At 32.6% G+C, this 21,587-nt stretch overlaps 1 protein-coding gene across 2 annotated transcripts in view; it reads left to right on the top strand.

The window, feature by feature from the left end:
* inaE (inactivation no afterpotential E) overlaps positions 1–21,587 on the top strand; it is an 81,751-nt gene that overhangs the window by 20,901 nt on the left and 39,263 nt on the right. For both annotated transcript variants that reach the window (XM_069829479.1, XM_069829478.1), the window contains exons 4-10: positions 2,047–2,131; positions 4,266–4,400; positions 5,131–5,333; positions 8,033–8,258; positions 11,098–11,175; positions 14,543–14,766; positions 17,855–17,996. In XM_069829479.1, coding sequence (XP_069685580.1) covers positions 2,047–2,131; positions 4,266–4,400; positions 5,131–5,333; positions 8,033–8,258; positions 11,098–11,175; positions 14,543–14,766; positions 17,855–17,996 — 1,093 coding nt within the window. The remainder of the gene's footprint in view (positions 1–2,046; positions 2,132–4,265; positions 4,401–5,130; positions 5,334–8,032; positions 8,259–11,097; positions 11,176–14,542; positions 14,767–17,854; positions 17,997–21,587) is intronic.

The following is a 21,587-nucleotide window of genomic DNA, read 5'->3' as shown; positions in this document are numbered from 1 at the left end:
TTTATTTCTATAATAGAGTAAACAGAAAATAGCCTATCAATACCGTATTAGTCCCAAATGAATAGGCTACTTTTCTCAGAAAAATATAATCTTCCTCTATACCTATTTTTTTAAAGATGGGACATGACAGGAGCATTGCGATCGGAAAAACAACTGAATGTCACATAGCGTGGTAGGCCTGTTGCTATGGTAACAACGGTTGAGTTGCCAAACTTACCGTTTCGTCTTAGCGTGGTAGACCATATTGGCAACATAGCACTGTAGTTCCAAGCTCGGCCGCTTAACTGTCATGTCCCATCTTAAAAAAAAAAAAGCTATAAACGTTAACACTATTTTACTCGGTAAGTGCTATCCGTACGATTCTGATTTGTAATCTTACCGTGAAAAAAGATAAGATGGTCGGTTTTATTGCAAATTAAATAAAGACATTAACAAGTATCGTTATTTTCTGCCATTACGAAGTCTTGCAACCAATTCAACCCTACTCGAATGAGTAAGAGTCGGAAATCAGCTGTTCAGGCCAACGAGTTATAAGCTATACTAGTAATACTCGTTGGTTCAGACCGAGTCATGTGCTTTCGTACGTAAGCTGACTGTTGCCAAACCATGCAGACTTTAGTCTAATTTTCTAATTAGCCATGCCTTAATTAAAAAATGCATAATAGGTTTCTTATTTACTCGTATTTTAACGTATTCTATTGCCCCCTTCAATCTGCAGAGTTATATCACTTCTACCCTATCTACCATAAGAATCAAAACTTAGTATATAAAAAATAGCAGCAATATATGAAAGTGACTATAAATTAGTTGCACTATTTTAAAATACACCATTCAACAAAGAAAGAAGGTGAGAAGAGGAAAAACAAAATGTAGACGAAGTAATTTCTATGGTAATTATTTTAAAAGTAACGTAAATTTGTATGATTAAGTCCTAAATTTGCAATTATTATAGTCCTCACTAACTCTTAATTTTTTTTATTTCTTAGGGTGGTAGATACAGCTTAAGACCTTAAAAAAAAGTCTATTTTTCAAAATAATGTTAAAAATATGCATAAATTATTCAAGTTTATTTTGGTGAAACAATTATTTCAATATCTGTATTAGTTATAAAATTATTAATTTTAATGCAAGATACTGCACATGGTACTACATTTCATTTTACATCTTTAACGATCTTTTTCCAGCTAACTACGTTTTGAAAATCCATATGCAAGATAATTTTTAAACTAGGCTAATGAAAAGAATTTTATGACATTTTTTTAGCATGTTGACATACCGTAGCCTATAGGCTATATACATATTATCTACAAAAATGACCAGAATCAAGCTCCTCTGTTACATACAGTGTCTAAAAAAATTAATAATAATAATAATAATAATAATAATAATAATCATCATCATCATCATCATCATCATCATTTTAAACTGAAATCCCGGTACCTTCAAAAGTGTTACATAAATTTAAAATATTATTTACAGTATTTACTTATAAAACCCGTTGTGGTCAGTCTTGTAGAGCTATATTTTAGCTTTAAAATGAAAATAACAGAACATGGTAATGTTGGAAATTGGTCAAGATGAGAGGGAAAATCTGAATTCTGGTAAAGGTAGTACCGGTAGCCGGTAATTGATAAATAATTAAATTATGTATTTAAATTCAAGTTAGAAAATTGAAAATTAATTCAATATATTGAAGAAAGGTAGGGTTTTCTGTGTATTAATTTGCAACTATGTATTGTCTATGTACTTACACTAAGAGAAAAAAGTATTTCATGCAGTTAATTTTTCAGTACTCAAAACTGTACCTACTCTTTAATATGACGTAGGTACGAACAAATGACACACACATGATTTTACTTATAAAGAAATTTTAATTTCAATAAAAGTATATGTACTTTTATTTACAATAGGCAGCAAAAACTAATGTAGCCAATTTGTCTTGGAAAAGATAGAAGATATTTAGATTTCTCTATTTCTTTATAAAATCTGGTGTCATTTCAGACTTCTCAAGTCTCTTTCTGAAATTTTATCTTTCATGTGTTTCAGGAAAGTAATTCGTGCATATCAAGACAGTTGGGACCATAGATGCCGGCTCTTGTTTTGCTGTATGAGAAATTCTGACAGGAACAGAGTGAGTAGCTCTAGATATGAAAGAAAACCACGAAAATGAGTGTCATTAAATGATGTATACTACATTCAGTATTATGAGACAATTAAAAAAGGATTGTTGTTTAGTCATCATGTTTTAATTTCGTGACACCAATAAGGCAACATTCATGAGGCAACTAAGTCAGGGATAATGGGGTAGGGTGGCCAGTTCCTTTCCTCCTCCATATCGTCGACTATAGCTGCATATTACACCAGTCAGACTTCAAATGTATTATTGATTTTCAAGTCTTAAGTGAACCACTTCAACAGTTTGTACAAAATAAGTATTAGAAAAACAAACCAAATTAAAGTTAAGAACTTCTTCAAATTCTATTGATTGTACTATTACTGTGTATCATGTGATAATTATTGTAGATATTAACATCTTTTTTTAACCTAAGTAATTTCTTTGTGTTGTAATTTTAAAACTGAGCAATCTGTACCTATATTATTTATACTTTTGTATAGGCTTAGAGGATTTCTTTGGTTTGTTGAATCTTTACATAAGATATGTTGTGGAATAACTATACATTATCTAATGTAGAATCAGAACAACTTTGTTTAGATAAAACTTCCTCTTTTCGTTATAACTTACTTTTCAAAATACAGTATAAATATTATTATTTTCTGATTACGTTGTACTGAGATTTCACTGTACTATTCATGTTGATCGATCAAAATATTAAATCGATTAACTATTTGAATTTAATCGATTAATCTATCGAGGTAGACTAGGACACTGTCCTCATATTTCCATCTCTTTCTGAAGTGTTTGTTCAAAGATTTTCCCTATGCTACCTGCTTTGTAGTTAGAAAATAAAAGTACTATTGTGCTTTTAAGTAAGCAATTTCCGAGAGAGGAATATTGTCGGAATTTTAATAATTAATATGAACTAAAACCGAATAATTTTAATCGAATCTTATTCGATTAAATATGTTTGATCGATTAATCTTACAACTTAAATTAATCGATTAAATCCCACAACATTAATTATGTACAGGGACATCATTTTATTTTTACTTGCATTTTTGTTGTACCTGCATTTCTGAATGTACTTCACTCCCACCCCTTCACTAATGTCCTTGCTCCCGTCAGACACACAAACTTACGGCCGCTGTTGCATTCAAAGTCTTCAAGCAGTGAAGTAAACACTGCAGTGTATAGTGTGTTTCAGAAATATGGTTGCGTTTTCTATAGAAGAAAGAACCTATATTAATAATATAGTACTAAAAAATTATATTCGAGAAATGATAAATTCAATTTCAGAGAATATGCTTCAAAATGTTTTTAATAATATGCGTAAAGAATTGAAGCCTGCATTGTAATGAACGACAACCATTTTCAGCAACTTGTTTAAAAATTCAGATTAGCTTATTTTGAATTGAGGTGGCTAGAAGCAAAGGAATGCTAGTGACATTTGTAATAACATGAGTTAAGTGCATCCAGTGTAAGCTAAAGTATCTAAAATTTTAGTGGCAAAGGGATATTTTAATCTCATCACACATTAAAATTTAAATAAAAATTTCACCAATTTTACGAAAGCTTAAATATTTAAACCCCATTTTCTCAAAAGTAACTTAAGTGCACTTACAGCCCTTTACTTATGACTCCTCAATTTAAATGCACTCTCTATATTGTATGTTAACATCAATAATTAATATGCTAAATAAAGTAGACATTACATAATGAACATAGCCGCCTGAAAAGTTGAGTTTTTGAAAAAAAATGTTACTACTCTACTGTATTTTGATAAATTCCATAAAAGTGATGATCAAACTGAAAATCGTAATATCGTATTTCCCTACAACATAAATGGACACACTACTTTTCTCTCCTCCTATACTTAGTAAAATGATTTGTTTACATATTGCACTAGTAACATCAAACTCCTGTAATGGAAGGAGGCAACAGTGTTTCCGAGTATAGCCAGGTTAATATTAAAAATGTTGGTAAAAATAAAGTGATGTCCCTGTATATTATATTTCCCCTCCATCTTACCACATTATATTATTTACCCTATTTGACCTTTTCTTTGTTCTTTCTCTTGTGTTTATTCATTGTTCAAATGTATGTATTTGATACAGGTACTTAAACTTGTCATTTTATTTTGTTTCAGAACTCATTCACAGATATTGCAAGGCTCCTGTCTGATTTCTTCAGGGATTTGGATGTAGTCCCATCAGATGTAGTAGCAGGCTTGGTCCTGCTGCGAAAATTTCAGAAAATTGAAAGAGAAGCCATAGTTAAACAGGTGAGTTAAAAATGTATCTACATTTGTGGCTGAACGACCTTAATGGTAAACTCAACTGTTAACATTAAAGGCCTTATAATTCGTCTGACATCAGTAACTGATGAGATGCCCTTAGTTGAATGAAAAAATATGTTCAAGTGTCAGTACACTAGAAACCAAATTTCTTTTCATCTAATAGCAATGCCTTGGTGGTGAATTAGATATATGTACACATACCTCGGTATAGTCGCCACAGTTAATGTATCAAAATAAATTCAGTAACGAGATTTTGACGAATAATACATGAAACTTATACATATAAACTATCAAAAATACTAATTCAAAATCTCAGATTTGCAAAGGCATTTTTTGTTAAAGAAAACAATGTTACTTTTACCTACTGCCAAACACCCACTTCTTACATATACCTTGTTATTGCAGAGCACCCCTCAATTAGCTTTTTCATAATCTGAGTTCTGTTGTGAAGTTTGGCTCCGAATATTAATGGGTCTACTTTCAAAAAAATCCGGTATGCCCTTATATTACATATATAATGTATTTACATTCTTTCTGGTATTATATTCACATGTTTTACAAGTGTTCTCTGAGCTATTGAATAAAGTACGTAATGTGACATATCTAATACAACAATTATCCCTGTAAAGGTATAAGTTCTAGGGTTAGGCTAATATTAATTCTTGCTGGAACACATTAACTCAACTGGATCATACTTATGTTTGGTTTGTTTCAGCGTAAAAATGACACATACGAGTACCTGTCGGGGGTGGCGGTGACGTCACAGACCCAGTTCCTGGCTCTGAATGATCCAGAGCACTTCGAACACTTCCAATCTGTGATCCACTACATGCACTTTGCTCTGGGAGCGTATGGCTGGCCCATGTTCCTCATGACGCATAGTGGCACCGGAGTTTGTCAGTTGTGCACCCGACTCAGGTAATGTAGCCTATACCAACAATACCACATGGAAAAGATTGCGACTTCAGAAATGAACTTGATAGATTGAAACCCAGCAACTCTGCTCTCAGTTTGTTCTCTTCTTCTTCAATAAATTCTGAACTTAATTCTTTCATAATTTTCAGTTTACGTATGTCATCGTAATAGCAAAAGATGATTAGTATATCAAGAGTTAGTGCAGTTTTAAAATTTTATAGAACTCTATCATCAGTATCACTTGAATCAAGCAAGTTGCACCCATTTAATTCTTTCTTCATACCGGTGGTCCAAAAGAGAGAGTATGTATGTAAATCTACAGACAATCATTATTATTACTACTATTATTATTATTATTATTATTATTATTATTATTATTATTATTATTGTTGTTGTTATTGTTATTATTGTTATTATTATTATTATTATTATTATTATTATTATTAATATTATTATTATTATTATTATTTTACGGTATATTGCCCATTGTGCAACTCAAACCAAGAAATGGATTCGGAACACCACAAAATCTGTGCTTCAGTGGCTGGCCATGATAATATATTTGAAAAATATTGGAGTGCAAGAGGTCAAATGACTTTATTGTCAAACGTCTGGCATTAGAAAACAACAACAATATTATATTATAAATTGCAGCCGAGCAGAGCATAGGTTATTATGAAACTAAGAAAAAGAAACTGTGTTTTGATGAAGATTGTTCCATAGTACGGTAGTAGAAAGAAGAATGCAGGTAAAATTGAAATTCTTGCAGGATCCAGTCCAGGCGAATAGAGATAATTATTTCAATGAAAGACAGGATGAAAGTCGTACATTTAGGAACAAAAAGAGAGATTACTTGAAGGAAAAACTGAATGAGGTAGAAACAAATAGTAAGAATAAAAACATTAGACATTTATATTAGGGCATGCAGATATTTAAGAAAGGTGACACTCAGGAGGAAATTAAACGCAGAATAAATATGGGAAATGCTTGCTATTACTCAGTTGAAAAGCTTTTGTCATATAGTCTGGTTTAAAAAACTGAAAATTAGAATTTATAAAACAGTTATATTACCGGTTGTTCTGTATGGTTGTGAAACTTTGATTCTCACTTTGAGAGAGGATCAGAGGCTAAGGATGTTTGAGAATAAGGTGCTTAGGAAAATATGTGGGGCTTATATGGATGACGTTACAATATAATGGAGATAGTTACACAATGCAGAACTGCACGCATTGTATTCTTCACCTAACATAATTAGGAACATGAAATCCAGACGTTTGAGATGGACAGGGCATGTAGCACGTATGGATGAATTGAAAAATGCATATAGAGTATTAGTTGGAAGGCTGAAGGGAAAAAGACCTTTGGGGAGGCCGAGACGTAGATGGAAGGATAATATTAAAATGGATTTGAGGGAAGTGGGATATGATGATAGGGACTGGATTAATCTTGCTCAGGATAGGGATAGATGATTACCTTATGTGAGGGTGACCTTATGTAAGAACCTCAGTGTTCTCTAAAAGCCAATTGTAACTAATGTAATATTCATGAATACCGGTATCCTTATAAAATCTTCGAAACATAATTTGTTATAGCCATCCAGTTTTTAACAAATTTTAACTTCTGTTTAATTTTGTATAATAAAAAATGTTTGTGTCATTATTACACTTACACAATAATCATATAATATATATTTAGTCAACTGTTATTTCTGTATAATAGGTAAACGATTATGAATACTTAATTACTTACCCATCACTATAAAAAGCAGCTTGTTATGAAATCTTACAATAAACGATTATGAATACAAAAAGAAAATACTCAAATCTAAATATGTCATTTTTTTTAAGTTCAAGGGGAGGGGTAAACCCCCTCCCTTGCGTATGCTTCTGATTTCTAGAGTAACGGTCTTTGCTCTAACCAGCAGAATGGCACCCGTTCCTGTGAAGTGTGGACAGCAGCAATATTAGTGATCAATATTATTACATGCGTCTCCCACATTCTTTTACCCTACTATCCATCTTTCTTCTGTCCTGATCATTTTCTTCTGTTATTCTTCAATGATTAATATCTTTTTCCCATGCTACCTTCAGAAATATCTAGGTTTTCCCTTTTTTATTCTACTAGTGAAATCCATTCCCATTTACATATGCCAATTCAATCCTTTCATTTTGAATCTTGCGTACACTACTTTTAACACTTGAATATAAGTAATTGATTAATTAGCGGACTTATTCGTATTAATTATGTAAGTCTGTGCTGCTTACAGCTGTTTCGGTGCTTCGGTGGGGGCTCTGAGGATGGTGTGATGAAGCACCGAAACAGCTGTAAGCCGCACAGACTTGCATAATTAACACGAGTAAGTCCGCTAATTAATCAATTACTTATTTTCAATCCTTTCATTTCAGTTATTCCAGTATCAATTCGAATCTCTTTACTTACATCCATATTTCTAACTTTGTTTATTTCCTTCAATCAACAAATTATACACAAAAGTTTATTGTCCCAACTTTGCGACCCATATGCCCTAGTACTTTTCACTATACATTTGTAAATTATAATTTTATTAATGTTTTATTGTTTTCATACTCTAAGTTATTCATTTGTCTTATTGCTACACTTATTTTCTTAATTCATATTTTCGAAATGTCTTATTTTCTTGGCGTTACTTTGTGCTCACAGCAATCATGTGTGGCTGTTAACAGGTGCATGTGTTTTCCCTGCATCGGTGGTCAGGACAGTGCAACTATAGTGTCGGACAACTGTTGTCACTGCAATTATGCAGCTCTGCGCCGGATGGTAGAAATTGGAGAAGTGGAAGTTATCTACGCAACATACCATGTGGATGTTGGGGAGACGCCATTCTTTGTGGCTGTTGATTACACTCGTCGAAAAATTGTTATCAGCATTCGGGGCACACTTTCTATGAAGGTTTGATAAAAGTCCTTCTAATTTTCTATAAGTGTTAAGATTATGATGTAGTTTACATTGATGTTTTCAGTGTTTTCACGTGTCTGAAACGTCTCCATATGTATTTCTATGTCGAAACAGACATCATAACCAACATTTTATTTTTTTATTACAATTTTTTAATATTTTAATTTCACACAAAAATTTAAATCACTATTAAGGGGTTAGGTACAGCTTATAGCAGTAAATTTTTTTGAAATATTCGACATTTTTTTCCTCCATACAATAATGAAAATTAGTAGGTGTAAAACACTGTCCTTCTGCTATATGAAAAAAAAAAAATTTTTACGATTTAAAAAAATGATTTATACGATGAAGCGTTTCCCTCATAATTCATAAACTTGTTAACTTTTTTATGTTCTCTCTCTTTTATTTTATTGTTGAAACTCATGTTTACAATATCATGCTCTTTCAACTACATTCCTTAATAAATAATATTTTTTTTTATTTTGTTTTATAAGAAAATACTGATATTTGACCATTTTTGTTAATGAATTTATTTTTTATCAGACAAGCTATCAAAAGTAGAGGAGTGATCTTGCATCATATTGTAGATATGATATGCATAAATACACACAAAAAATTTCATCAAAGAATGTTAGATAGTTTTTAGTTATGTGGGAAACGCTTTATCACTGCACAGTGAACTGAATTTTGAAAGAAAAGAAAAAAAAAAAAGTAAATAATTTTTTTTTTAAATCGTAAAAATATTTTTTTCATATAGAAGAAGGACAGTGTTTTACACGTACTAATTTTCATTATTGTACAAGATACAGTAATGGATGAAAAAAATGTTGAATTTTTCCAAAATTTTACTGCTGTAGGCTGTACCTAACCCCTTAAACCATGCGTTTGAAACTGTACTGTATGTCTGGGTTGTTAAATGTTCGGTTATATTAGGGTTGCCAGATTTCAGGAAGGAGAAATAGAAACAAATGTATTGACATTGAACTTTTGACACCACAATGAATAAGCAGGTAAATAACTGACTTACTGTTGTTATCTTCTAATTTCCATATTGGAACATATTCTTATGTTACTTGTGATTTTTTATATTGAAACTATTAAGTTACATTAATATTTTTCCTTTGATGGAAATATACTCAACACGAATCTAACTACGAGTTAATACTTTCCAATTGAGTATGCAACTCTCATCCCTTCCTTATTAGAGAGTACTGTTTTATAAAAAGCTTTGCAGCATTCATTGTAATTTAAATATGTGCAAAACTGTTTTTTTTTACATCAGTTGAAGATCTGTTTAGCTGATCATTTCATTTAATGTTTATAACAGGTAAAATAAACTCACTGTGGGAATGCATTTCATATAAATATACTTAAAACAATTTTAACTAAAACTAAAGTATTGACAGTGTTGATGTACCAAACAGTACGATAGTGTAGTACCAGTACTGTTATTGTAATTAGTCAACTTTGATTTAAACTGTTAATTTTCTTCTCCAAAACAAATCAGAATCCATAATGATCTCTAAATACATATAAACTAGAAATCAACCCAAGAGACAGCAGTGTTTGATCAACTTTGTGATGCTAGTGGGGCCTCTATGGCTCAGTGGATAGCATGTGCACTCCCAGCCAAGTGGTCCATCATTCGATTCCTGGCTTGGGCAGATATTTATCTCCATTTCACGGGACTGGGTGTTTGCCCCACATCTTGTGTTACTTTGTTCTGTCATGTTCTACGTGACTCTGCTTTGTGCTAACCACATGATCAGAGAGGCACGTCATGTTAAAGTGTTAGAAAGGCAAAAAAATTTAGAAAAAGTTGTAGCTTGTCACAAAAAAAGTACTTTATATTACTGATAAAAATAAAGCATTGCAATTCTTGCATTCTTAAAAATGTTAAACCAGATAATCCTTTTGTAAATCTATTTGAATGAATATTAGTTTCAGTAAACAAGAATTTACGTTAAAATTTAACACAAGAAAGTTTTTATCATGCATATTCCGGAGTGATACAGTGTTAAAAGTTGTGTAATTAAGATGTATAATCAAGAATTTAATTAAAAGAGCGAGAGAGAGCTAAAGATTGAGAACAAAACCACAAAATACCAATCCACTGTAGCTATTAAATATAAAATTGAAAATAGGTTTCTTAAAGAGAGTGGGATTCATCCATGGCAGATGGCAGATCATGTAATTTGTGCTGAGAAAGTACTGGTAACCTGTAGGAGAAGTTTTATCAGAATTCTTAAATTTTCAGTATGATCTTCATTCTGCCATTGCTCCACCATTGCCTAATCATGACTTGTCTTTTAGTAGGCTCTGTATTTTAAAGGGAACATTAAGTATGGTACTGGTACCGTATAGAACATTTGAAGAGTTTACTTGTTTAAGTTTTATAAAGTGATATCAAAAACTTTTTCCTTGCATTTTTAACCGTGTCCTGATTATACCTATCCAATGTAAAATATTACCATGGCAACTAAAAGCAAAGCCTGCTTGGTATAGTAAAAGAAAAAAAAAAACGAGGTACAATAAAAATGTAAGAAAAAGTTTTTGATGTCACTGTATTTTGTAAAATTATTTATAGGCCTAGGCCAACCAGCACTAATTCTAAAGTGAATAGGATTATAGACATAGACCTACTTAGTATCATAACCACATATTTTAAATCATCCTATTTCCGTAACATAATTCTGTACCGTATTTAATCTACAAGTAAAACTGGGATATATGAAAGTCTTAAGTAAAGGTAAAGATATGAATGTTTCCTGAAAAATTTCAGAATAAGGTGATCCTTGAAATGACTTAGTAATATTAATGTTTATATTTTCAGGATGTGATAACAGACTTGAATGCAGAAGGGGAGCCACTGCCTTTAAACCCACCAAGAGAAGATTGGTTAGGACATAAGGTTAGAAATAAACAAGTGAACTTAAATGTTTTTACTTTTTGTTTTACTTCCCATGTTTATTTTATTCCTTTTATCTGTAAAGTTTTTGGTTGAGGTTATGAAACAATATCCTTCGTTCATTTTAACATAAATATATTTTTTGTACTAATTAAACTCATTTTTCTCCGAGGAATAATTAGTTTAAGGTAGGAAGATGTTTGGAGGGGGCATTTGGAGTAGGCTTTTCGCTTCTTTTCGTACCTAATAAGTTACAGTTTGCAAAGAGTTAAATGAAATGTAGAATTTTCTAAAATTATTGTTCCGATTTTGGTGTGATGAAATTAAATTGAGAGATGGTAGCCTATAAATTTTTCCAAACATTCATATATCTGGAAAAATAAATAAGCGAGTTTTTGTAAGTACGAGGATTAGTGACAGATTAGGTTTGGTTTGTTCAGGCTTTTGGTATACCTTGCATAGGCCTATACGCTTTTTTGGTAGGTAGATACACAAATAGATTTACCCTGAACAGAAGAAAAAAATGCTTTCCGACATAGTGCAACATAATGATACTACTGGGTTATGTAGTGATTTTGTGTGAAAATGCCTGAGGAAATCATAGGGCTATGCATGATAAACGAAGGTATTTGTGGTGGGTTTATAGCTTTCACAGTCTCACATCTTGTTTTTAGAGTGGTGTACTACAATTTTGAGGTTATTTTCAATGAATTAACCAACGAGCACAGAATACAATAGAGTAGACACTAGCATCTTAATACCATTGGACGGAGTGAAGCCGGTTTGATGGACCTGACGCCATCTTGTTGCTACCAAAACATTGCAAAATAGCTATTACGTTATAGAAGATCTTATGATAATAAGAATTCCATATGTTCCTAATTGCCTGGAGGACTAATGCTTTCTGTTTTTTTCGTAATACAGAATCGCTAGGCACGTATTTTTAGCAAAAATTACAAAACGGTCATCGATAAATCACATATATACAGGTTATTTAAATTGACAGCTCTTCAAATTGCAGTATGGTATTTAATAGGTAATCTGGAAGGCTAAACAAACAATGATGATAAAAAAGGAAGATAACAGTTTGACCTTATTTTGCTACTAGTCCAATAAAAATGTACCCTATAATAATTACTTTTATAGGTTGATCCATTTGTTTCGATTTAATAATGCAACTTGTTTCTTAACGCAAATTATCATTCTCTTCCTTTTGCCAGTATTTCGTATAGATGTCCCGATTTTGTTTAGAGAAAAAGTGGAATGCTCTTAACCATATAATATTTGATAGGCTCTTCGTTTATAGTATATAATTAGATTATAACGGCGAACAAAAGTCTGATTTCGTGATTATAAAAATTAATTACAATAATATTAATACACTATTTCTTTTTCATCAAACGAATACGTGCATTCGGTTGAAGAGAAACCTCGGTACACCCATTTTCTATAGCACACGACAAACTTCCAACTTGGGTTGTTAGGTTAGCTTCGCTCGTAAATGCTAAGTTTACAAAGCGTGTCTGATTTAGTGATTATAAAAATTAATTACAATAATATGAATACACTAATCCTTTCTCTTAATCAACAAATACGTGAACAATACGAATCTAACCGACTAACCTAGGCTAAATCATTCATTATCTACCGGTAATAAGTACATTTCACACATGCATATTTACCTGTGAAAAGTTATTCCAGGATTTTTTTTAAAACCTGTTTGTGCAACCATACGCAGTACATGTAAGCATATTGAAATTACTTCATTTATTAATTAAAACAACGATGCAACATCACAATCAACTGCCCATGTGCTAACCGGGAGCCCAATGTTTTGGTAGCATCATAATGGCGACGGTCTACAAAAGCGGCATCACCTCCAAGCTGTTCATAACTACTCTATGCATTCTGTGCTCGTTGGAATTAACTACTCTTATTTTGCTCTTGTTTGTTGTATGTAGCTGAATCAAAGTTGTTGCTGTTGCTGTTGCTGTTGCTGTTGTTGTTTGCTAATGCCAGGCGTTTGACAATAAAGTCATTTGACCTCTTGCACTCCAATATTTTTCAAAGATATTATCATGGTCAGCCACTGAAGCACAGATTTTGAGGTGTTCCAAATCCATTTCTTGGTTTGAGTTACACAATGGACAGTTAGGGGACTGATATATTCCAATTCTATGCTGAATCAAAGTTTAACTAAGAACTTAAATGATTGAAAACATAGCATAGCAAGATGACAAGTACCATACTGGTAGTTTTCATGTTGTGAGTCGTCTTTAAACAAACCCTCTTTCTCTAATGTACTTTCTCATTTATTTTAATTTCTTTCCAATTTCTACAGCTGCTCACTGCCTCCCCCCCCCCCCCCGCATTTCCTCTCAAGATATTTATTTTTTCCTTTCTTTTTAAAAATCTATTCAAAACTTTTCTACTGAATTAGTGATATTAAATAGGCTATTTTACTTTCAGGTTTTCCATCATTTCCGGCCCTAACTATACCTGTAATTCCTTCTGTTAAAGTCTGATTTCAATTGTATTGTATTCATTCATTCATTCATTCATTCATTCATTCATTCATTCATTCATTCATTCATTCATTCATTCATTTTATTCCATAGATCTTATATGAGCAATGAAGCTTTAAAATGTGGAACAAGTCAAAATTTTACAATATTACAATTACAATTTTTACAAATTTTTATAGTTTTACAATTTAGTAATTTTCTACAATTTTTACAATTTTGTGCAATTTTTTACAATATTTTGGCGAGATGTAGTGAGATGAGGTGAGGTCCGAGGATTCGCTAAAATATTACCCGGCATTTGCCTTTTGGTTTGTATTGTATTGTATTTATTAACATTCCATTGTATTCATACATTGCTTCACAGCTAGAATATTGAACAAGTCAAAAAACTTAATACTATTATAAAGTCTTAATTTATAGTCACAGTCTAGATGAAATATATACAGAAGAAATTTACAATATAGTCTACTAATACAACACAACGTTTTAGTATCAATTTTATGAAGTGTTATTGAATGTCATGAATTCACCTACAGAATAGAAGGCGTGAGAAATTAGGTACTTCTTTAATTTGGCCCTAAATAATCTTATGTTTTGAGTTTCATTTTTTATATCAATAGGGAGGCTATTAAAAATTTTTACTGCCATATAGCGCACTCCTTTTTGATAGCACGATAGACTTGCCGATGGAGTATGAAAGTCATTTTTTTGACGTGTATTTACGCTAGGAACTGTTGAATTAGTTACAAATTGCTTGTACTTTGCTTAAAACCTTTATTCATTTGGTCCATTTTTATCTTGAATGTATCATAACAAAAAACTAACAATGTTGTTTGACATTTCAGGGTATGGTTCAGGCAGCTGAATATATTCGAGATAAACTCGAAGAAGAAGCAATACTGGCGAGAGCATTCAACCACAACGAAGAAAGGAGCACACACGAGTTTGAGCTAGTTCTGGTGGGACATTCACTTGGTGCTGGAACAGCGTCCATTCTTGCAATCCTGCTACGTCAGGACTACCCTACGCTGGAGTGCTTTGCTTATTCACCTCCAGGAGGATCTTTAAGGTAAGCCAAACCTCACAGCACATCAAAAATGTTGAGAGTGCATAAAGAAATTTCTTGTAACTAGCCCACTATACATAAAGAACTTAGCAATGAAATAATATGCGGGGTTATAAGCAACAATGGCCTAAGTAGATTTTTTGACATTTAAACTTATAAAAGTAAAAAAAAAAAAGTGTGAACTTTTCTCCTGTAGCCTATTTAATAGTACATTATGCAACGAGCCTATAATGGTAGTAATTAAGACGCGAGTATGTTTATGAAACGAGCACAAGCTAGTTTCATAATTTTCATACAAGCGTCTTAATTACCATTATAGGCAAGTTTCATACGACTTTTTATGCTCGACCATATTTCTAACTTGAAATTATTCATAAGTATTCATATTATTCTTATCTGACTGGGAGCGGAAGTGACCTTGTGCAATCTCGTAAATTGTGAGATGTGCACAGACGCAGTGCAAGTATTGATTTTTTCCGAGGAACAAATATCATTGACCTTGATATAATCTAGAGAGTAAAATGAACATTAATCTTGATTATAACCTGGAAATTGATTTAGATATTAAAAAACGAGATGACAAATTGAATTTATTTGAATATTATTTACAATTAACGCTAATTATTATAGTAACAGAACATAACCTTCTGCGACAGTATTGGATTTTCAGCCTCCGTGACGTTTCACTAGTTGTCTTTCGATTGCATATCCGAGAATAATCGATACTTTCGCTTTCATATTGCTTTCTGATTGGTGGAAAACCTGAACTTTAATGAATAGGTGTACTTTAATGAGGTCCATTAAAGGGCTGCTACCAGGTGTATAATTACTACATTTCGGCATGGTCGAGCATAAAATATCAAACAACGTTATACTTACACCAATAGTCCCTTAAATTATATTTCATCAGATGTTTCATATATGAAGATGTTTAGTAAAATAAAGATTGTTTGTGCGTACTGGTTATGGAGTTGTTTCGTTGGCGAACAAAGATGACAATAAACGAATTTCTAGTATATTTTACATTGATCAAACTATTTCTATTTACTAGGTATATTCATATGTTGTAATTTGTTTTGTTTTCAGATGTACAGAAGTAATGATTATTAAAATGTAAACTACATTTATTTACTGTAGTCTATATTATAAATTTGTTTCTCATCACTAGTTAATACTTGCACTGTAATATACTTAGCTACTTACACACCCCTGTCCCCATTGCTTACAGTTCCATTTTCCTGGATTGCATCCTCCACCACTTATCCTAAACAAGCTATACTTGCAACGCGCACATATTGTAAGCAATGGGATATTTGTTCGGGCTCTACATAATATATCTGCAATCCATTCTTATTTGCTTTCATATTCTAAGAAGTTAGGCCTATGTGCATCGCAGCTTATACTTATTATGTTGGCAGATTCATCCACGTTTGTTTCATATTTTAAGGGATTATTTGCATTGCAGCATTTTCTGAAACTAGAAATTTGGTGAAATGGAATACTGACCTATGCAAATGGATCTGGTAACATATACATGAAATATTTTTCGATGTATAGGAGCTTAACGAAAAATCACACTTAATTTTAATTTAATAAAAAATTATCCTATTATTCGTACACAAATGGGGTTGATTAATAAATGTGGGGAGTATGTGTGAAGAGATAAATATCTAATTTAACATAATCTAATTCTAAAGTACTCAACTGTTATATTAATTTCCAAATGAATCCAATTTCTTTGTAAAGATCAGTGGTGTAGCGTCAATGTAAGCTAAAAAGCTTAGCTTCCCCAGTTAATAATAATTTCATAATAAACCTGCAGTTTATGGAGAAAATTATTTATTAATTTTAATAGAATTTATATTTACGCGTTAAATATTGTGATGCGGCAGCTCAGGATGATTTGTGATGCAGCAGTAAATAAGAAGCCTGCACACACCAGCTTCCAAGCAGACTGGTTTCTTCTGTGTAATCCACCCCGCAGATTTTCCACCCCTTTCTAACTAAACTACACTAGTCGCAAGGCTAGCAAGAAGCTAGCTTTAACATTTAAAATAAGTAGTTTCCGAGTTATCCCTTTTCGTCAGTTGTGTTCAGATGAAGTGTTAGTGTGCATTGTGGCTGATATAATAAATAATGAGCGAAATAACAGTTCCTGACATTAATTTACTTGAATTTTTTTAGAACAACTGTATTATCAAGACTGACTTACGAACAAAAGTGTGATTTAAAAAACAAATGACCGACTCCCTTGCTGTCAATGAAGGACATACTCAAAATACAGACGCATACTTACGTAATGATAGTAATACTGTATCTATTGACCGTTAATATTGTGATTTCTCTAAGTATGACAGGAAGTGAGCTAATGTTATACATATACGTGTCTATTTGTTAAGAGATATGTGTAAACTGTGAAATCATATTTTACTACGTATCATTTGAGGTCATGCCTTATTGATGTTACTTACGATGTTCCAACCAATCTTTGACTGCTGACTTGAAATTGACTACTATTTATTTTAAGACTGTATTTTTGTAATACATTTTCTCATATTGCATGAAAGACAACTTGAGTTAGCTTCCCCTGCTCAAAATTTCTTGCTACGCCACTGGTAATGATATATTATTTAGGCTATAATTACAATTTCAAACAACTCATTGACATTATATTTATATGTGAATTGTTTCGACTGTCAATTGCATTGTTGTCTCGAGATTAGGCCTCATGTCTTGTTAAATTTAAGTGCAGGGAATATGAGAACAGAAATTTAAAAAAACAAATATATATGTATATATATATTAAACTTTTATTTCAAATCCCAAATATCTTCACAATTCCAACCATGCTGACAATAACAATCACGAACAGTACAAACGTTTCACTCAATTATAGAGATTCGATGAATACCTTGTTACATTTTTGTCATATTGGACAATGTATGACCTGAACGCTCAGGGTAAATGTGTTCCAGGTACGACTTAAACTTCGCTTATGAAGTAATGTAACTAAGAAGAGTAGTGAAAGTGGAAAACCTGTTCTATTATGTCGGCTTCTGCAAACCTTACCTTTTACTATTACTTATTGCAGCATGCCAGCTGTGGAGTACACGAAATCCTTCATAACATCTGTGGTTGTTGGGAAGGATGTAGTTCCTCGCATCGGGCTGCACCAGTTGGAGTCACTGAGGGCTGATCTCATTAACACCATTAAGAGAAGTAAAGACCCCAAGGTAAGTAAGAGTCAGATCTTCGTGTGTGATTCGTTACGAAATATTGCCAGAGGAAGTGTACAGTTTTGTTGTTGTTTAGTCAACTATCTGAAGACAGATCTGAACCTAACAATTGATACCAACAAGGCACCATTTATGAGTTAGAAAGCATGTTGGAAATATTCAGATTGTCAATTAATATAGATAAACACAATATAATATTTGTTACTCAGTCAAATGACAAATCAATGTAAAATAATGACTTATATTATATGGTCATTAAGTTGTATATACATGAGCTACAAATTGCAAACGTTTTCGCCCATTCAGGCATCTTCAGGCACAATTATACAATATCTCAATATCAAACTATGTAGCTATTACATTGGTGGTAGATAAACTGTTTAAGATTAATGGTGTACAAAACATCTCCATAATTAAAATGTAATATTACAAGTCATAAATTAAAATAATGTTAAAAACCACGTAGTGTTGTAATTAAACTTCATAATATTCTGTGGAACTCTTGTTCAGTAGAGTCCAATGAGTGATGAATTATGTCTGAAATATATAAATAAATACGAAATAGAAATATGAAATTATCAAACGTAAAAGTGTAATCGGAATTGGATTGGTTAAGTAAAAGTACTCACGTCGTTTGAATGTGGCAACTGTATAGATCACTATAAAACAATATGTTAAAAACCACGTACAAGAGTTCCACAGAATATTATGAAGTTTAATTACAACACTACGTGGTTTCTAACATTATTTTAATTTATGACTTGTAATATTACATTTTAATTATGGAGATGTTTTGTACACCATTAATCTTAAACAGTTTATCTACCACCAATGTAATAGCTACATAGTTTGATATTGAGATATTGTATAATTGTGCCTGAAGATGCCTGAAGGGGAGAAAACGTTTGCAATTTGTAGCTCATGTATATAAAACTTAATGACCATATAATATAAGTCATTATTTTACATTGATTTGTCATTTGACTGAGTAACAAATATTATATTGTGTTTACCATTTATGAGGCAACTAGGCCAGGAGATAATGGGATAGAGTGGCCAGTTCCTTTCCCCCTCCATTGCGTATATCGCTAACTAGCTACATATTACACATTACACTAGTCAGACTTCAGATGTATACAAACAATTGGGGACCGTTTTTGCAAAACTTGCTAACTGCAAAATTTTCAAAATTGAGATTTTGATGGATTCGTTAACATAAGGCAGACCCCTACATGATGTTCAAAGCGTCTTAGTAAAACTGGGTTATTTCTCTTCATTGTAGTGTGTCAAAGTGTGATCGTTTTTTCAAAACTTGCTTTCTGCTATAAGTGAGATATACAACAAAACTTGCTTGCTATAATGTTTTGTCTCTCCTGTAAAATTTAGTTTTTTCAGTTAGCAAGTTTTGCAAAAACTGTCCTCAATTGTTCTTCCTCTAACACATATTGTCAAGTGAGATGTACTGCCTGATAATAGATGTACATATCAGCCAGAACTTCAATCAGAGGTGAATAACAATTGAACGAATTTATAAGTTGTATCAGCAAAGACCTTTCTACATTATTGCCGCTTAAAAAAAGTAATAATCCTTCTGAAGGGAGAAAAAATTGTCCCTTCTAGAATATTCGCGGACCTCCAGAATGAGCTTCGGGAACCCCTAGGGATCCATGGACCCACTTTGAGAATCACTGACTTAAACCATTAATATAATTAATAACAGATATATGAGTGAATGAATATATTTGCCATTAAACAATATCTTTTTGATGAGGTGACACTTCACAATTAGTATACAGTGCCGTCTCCCCGTTTTACAACGCCTCTTGTACAAGTCATTAGGTCATTAATTGTTTTAATTTATTATTACATTTCTTCCACTCTGGCTTTTCTTGTCCGTCATGATTTTTTCCATTAACTTGTATTCGACAGATAATGGAGAAAAAATGGGAGTATAAGGGTACACTGCATCAGTTATTCATAGATTTAAAAAAGGCATATGACTCGGTTAAGAGGGAAGTATTATATGATATTCTTATTGAATTTGGTATTCTCAAGAAACTAGTTCGATTAATTAAAATGTGTCTCAGTGAAACATACAGCAGAGTCCGTATAGGTCAGTTTCTATCTGATGCTTTTCCAATTCACTGCGGGCTAAAGCAGGGAGATGCACTGTCACCTTTACTTTTTAACTTCGCTCTAGAATATGCCATTAGGAAAGTTCAGGATAACAGGCAGGGTTTGGAATTCAACGGGTTACATCAGCTTTTTGTCTATGCGGATGACGTGAATATGTTAGGAGAAAATACACAAACAATTAGGGAAAACACGGAAATTTTACTGGAAGCAAGTAAAGCTATCGGTTTGGAAGTAAATCCTGAAAAGACAAAGTATATGATTATGTCTCGTGACCAGAATATTGTACAAAATGGAAATATAAAAATTGGAGATTTATCCTTCGAAGAGGTGGAAAAATTCAAATATCTTGGAGCAACAGTAACAAATATAAATGACAGTCAGGAGGAAATTAAACGCAGAATAAATATGGGAAATGCGTGTTATTATTCGGTTGAGAAGCTCTTATCATCCAGTCTGCTGTCCAAAAATCTGAAAGTTAGAATTTATAAAACAGTTATATTACCGGTTCTTCTGTATGGTTGTGAAACTTGGACTCTCACTCTGAGAGAGGAACATAGGTTAAGGGTGTTTGAGAATAAGGTGCTTAGGAAAATATTTGGGGCTAAGCGGGATGAATTTACAGGAGAATGGAGAAAGTTACACAACACAGAACTGCATGCATTGTATTCTTCACCTGACATAATTAGGAACATTAAATCCAGACGTTTGAGATGGGCAGGGCATGTAGCACGTATGGGCGAATCCAGAAATGCATATAGAGTGTTAGTTGGGAGACAGGAGGGAAAAAGACCTTTAGGGAGGCCGAGACGTAGATGGGAGGATAATATTAAAATGGATTTGAGGGAGGTGGGATATGATGATAGAGACTGGATTAATCTTGCACAGGATAGGGACCGCTGGCGGGCTTATGTGAGGGCAGCAATGAACCTTCGGGTTCCTTAAAAGCCATTTGTAAGTAAGTAAGTAAGTAACTTTACTTCCCTCCTCAATGGCACATTTCCCCCTCTCTTCACATCTCCGTCTATTTGCACTTTTAGACCTCACTGCTAACTTTTTCACATTTCTACTTTATTTTAGGTCTTAATTTTCTTTTCTCTCGATTTATTTCACCTCCACACCATTTCCTTAAGTCATACCAGTAATGATTTCTCCCCTGGTTTCCCCTCTTCCTTCATCACTGCTCTCTGCTCTATCTCCTACCTCCATCACCTTACTTTTGGACAGCCTCGATTTGGTTCTTAGTTCCTTCACTCTCTTCGGAATGACCCCCGGCTGCTGTTCACTATTTTCCTTCGATTGCTAATAACAGATATAAGGAGTTTACTTCCTGAATACTATAGCTACATTTGTCTCTCTTAGGTCAATTTCATATGAAACTGGGGAGACCTGTATATCTTAACAATTTTGATTAATATATATTATTTTTATTTTAATGTACCGAAGTACATATGA

Source organism: Periplaneta americana, chromosome 6 (genome assembly GCF_040183065.1).
Source record: "Periplaneta americana isolate PAMFEO1 chromosome 6, P.americana_PAMFEO1_priV1, whole genome shotgun sequence".
NCBI classification, from domain to species: domain Eukaryota; kingdom Metazoa; phylum Arthropoda; class Insecta; order Blattodea; family Blattidae; genus Periplaneta; species Periplaneta americana.
This window is presented reverse-complemented; position numbering and strand designations above follow the sequence as displayed.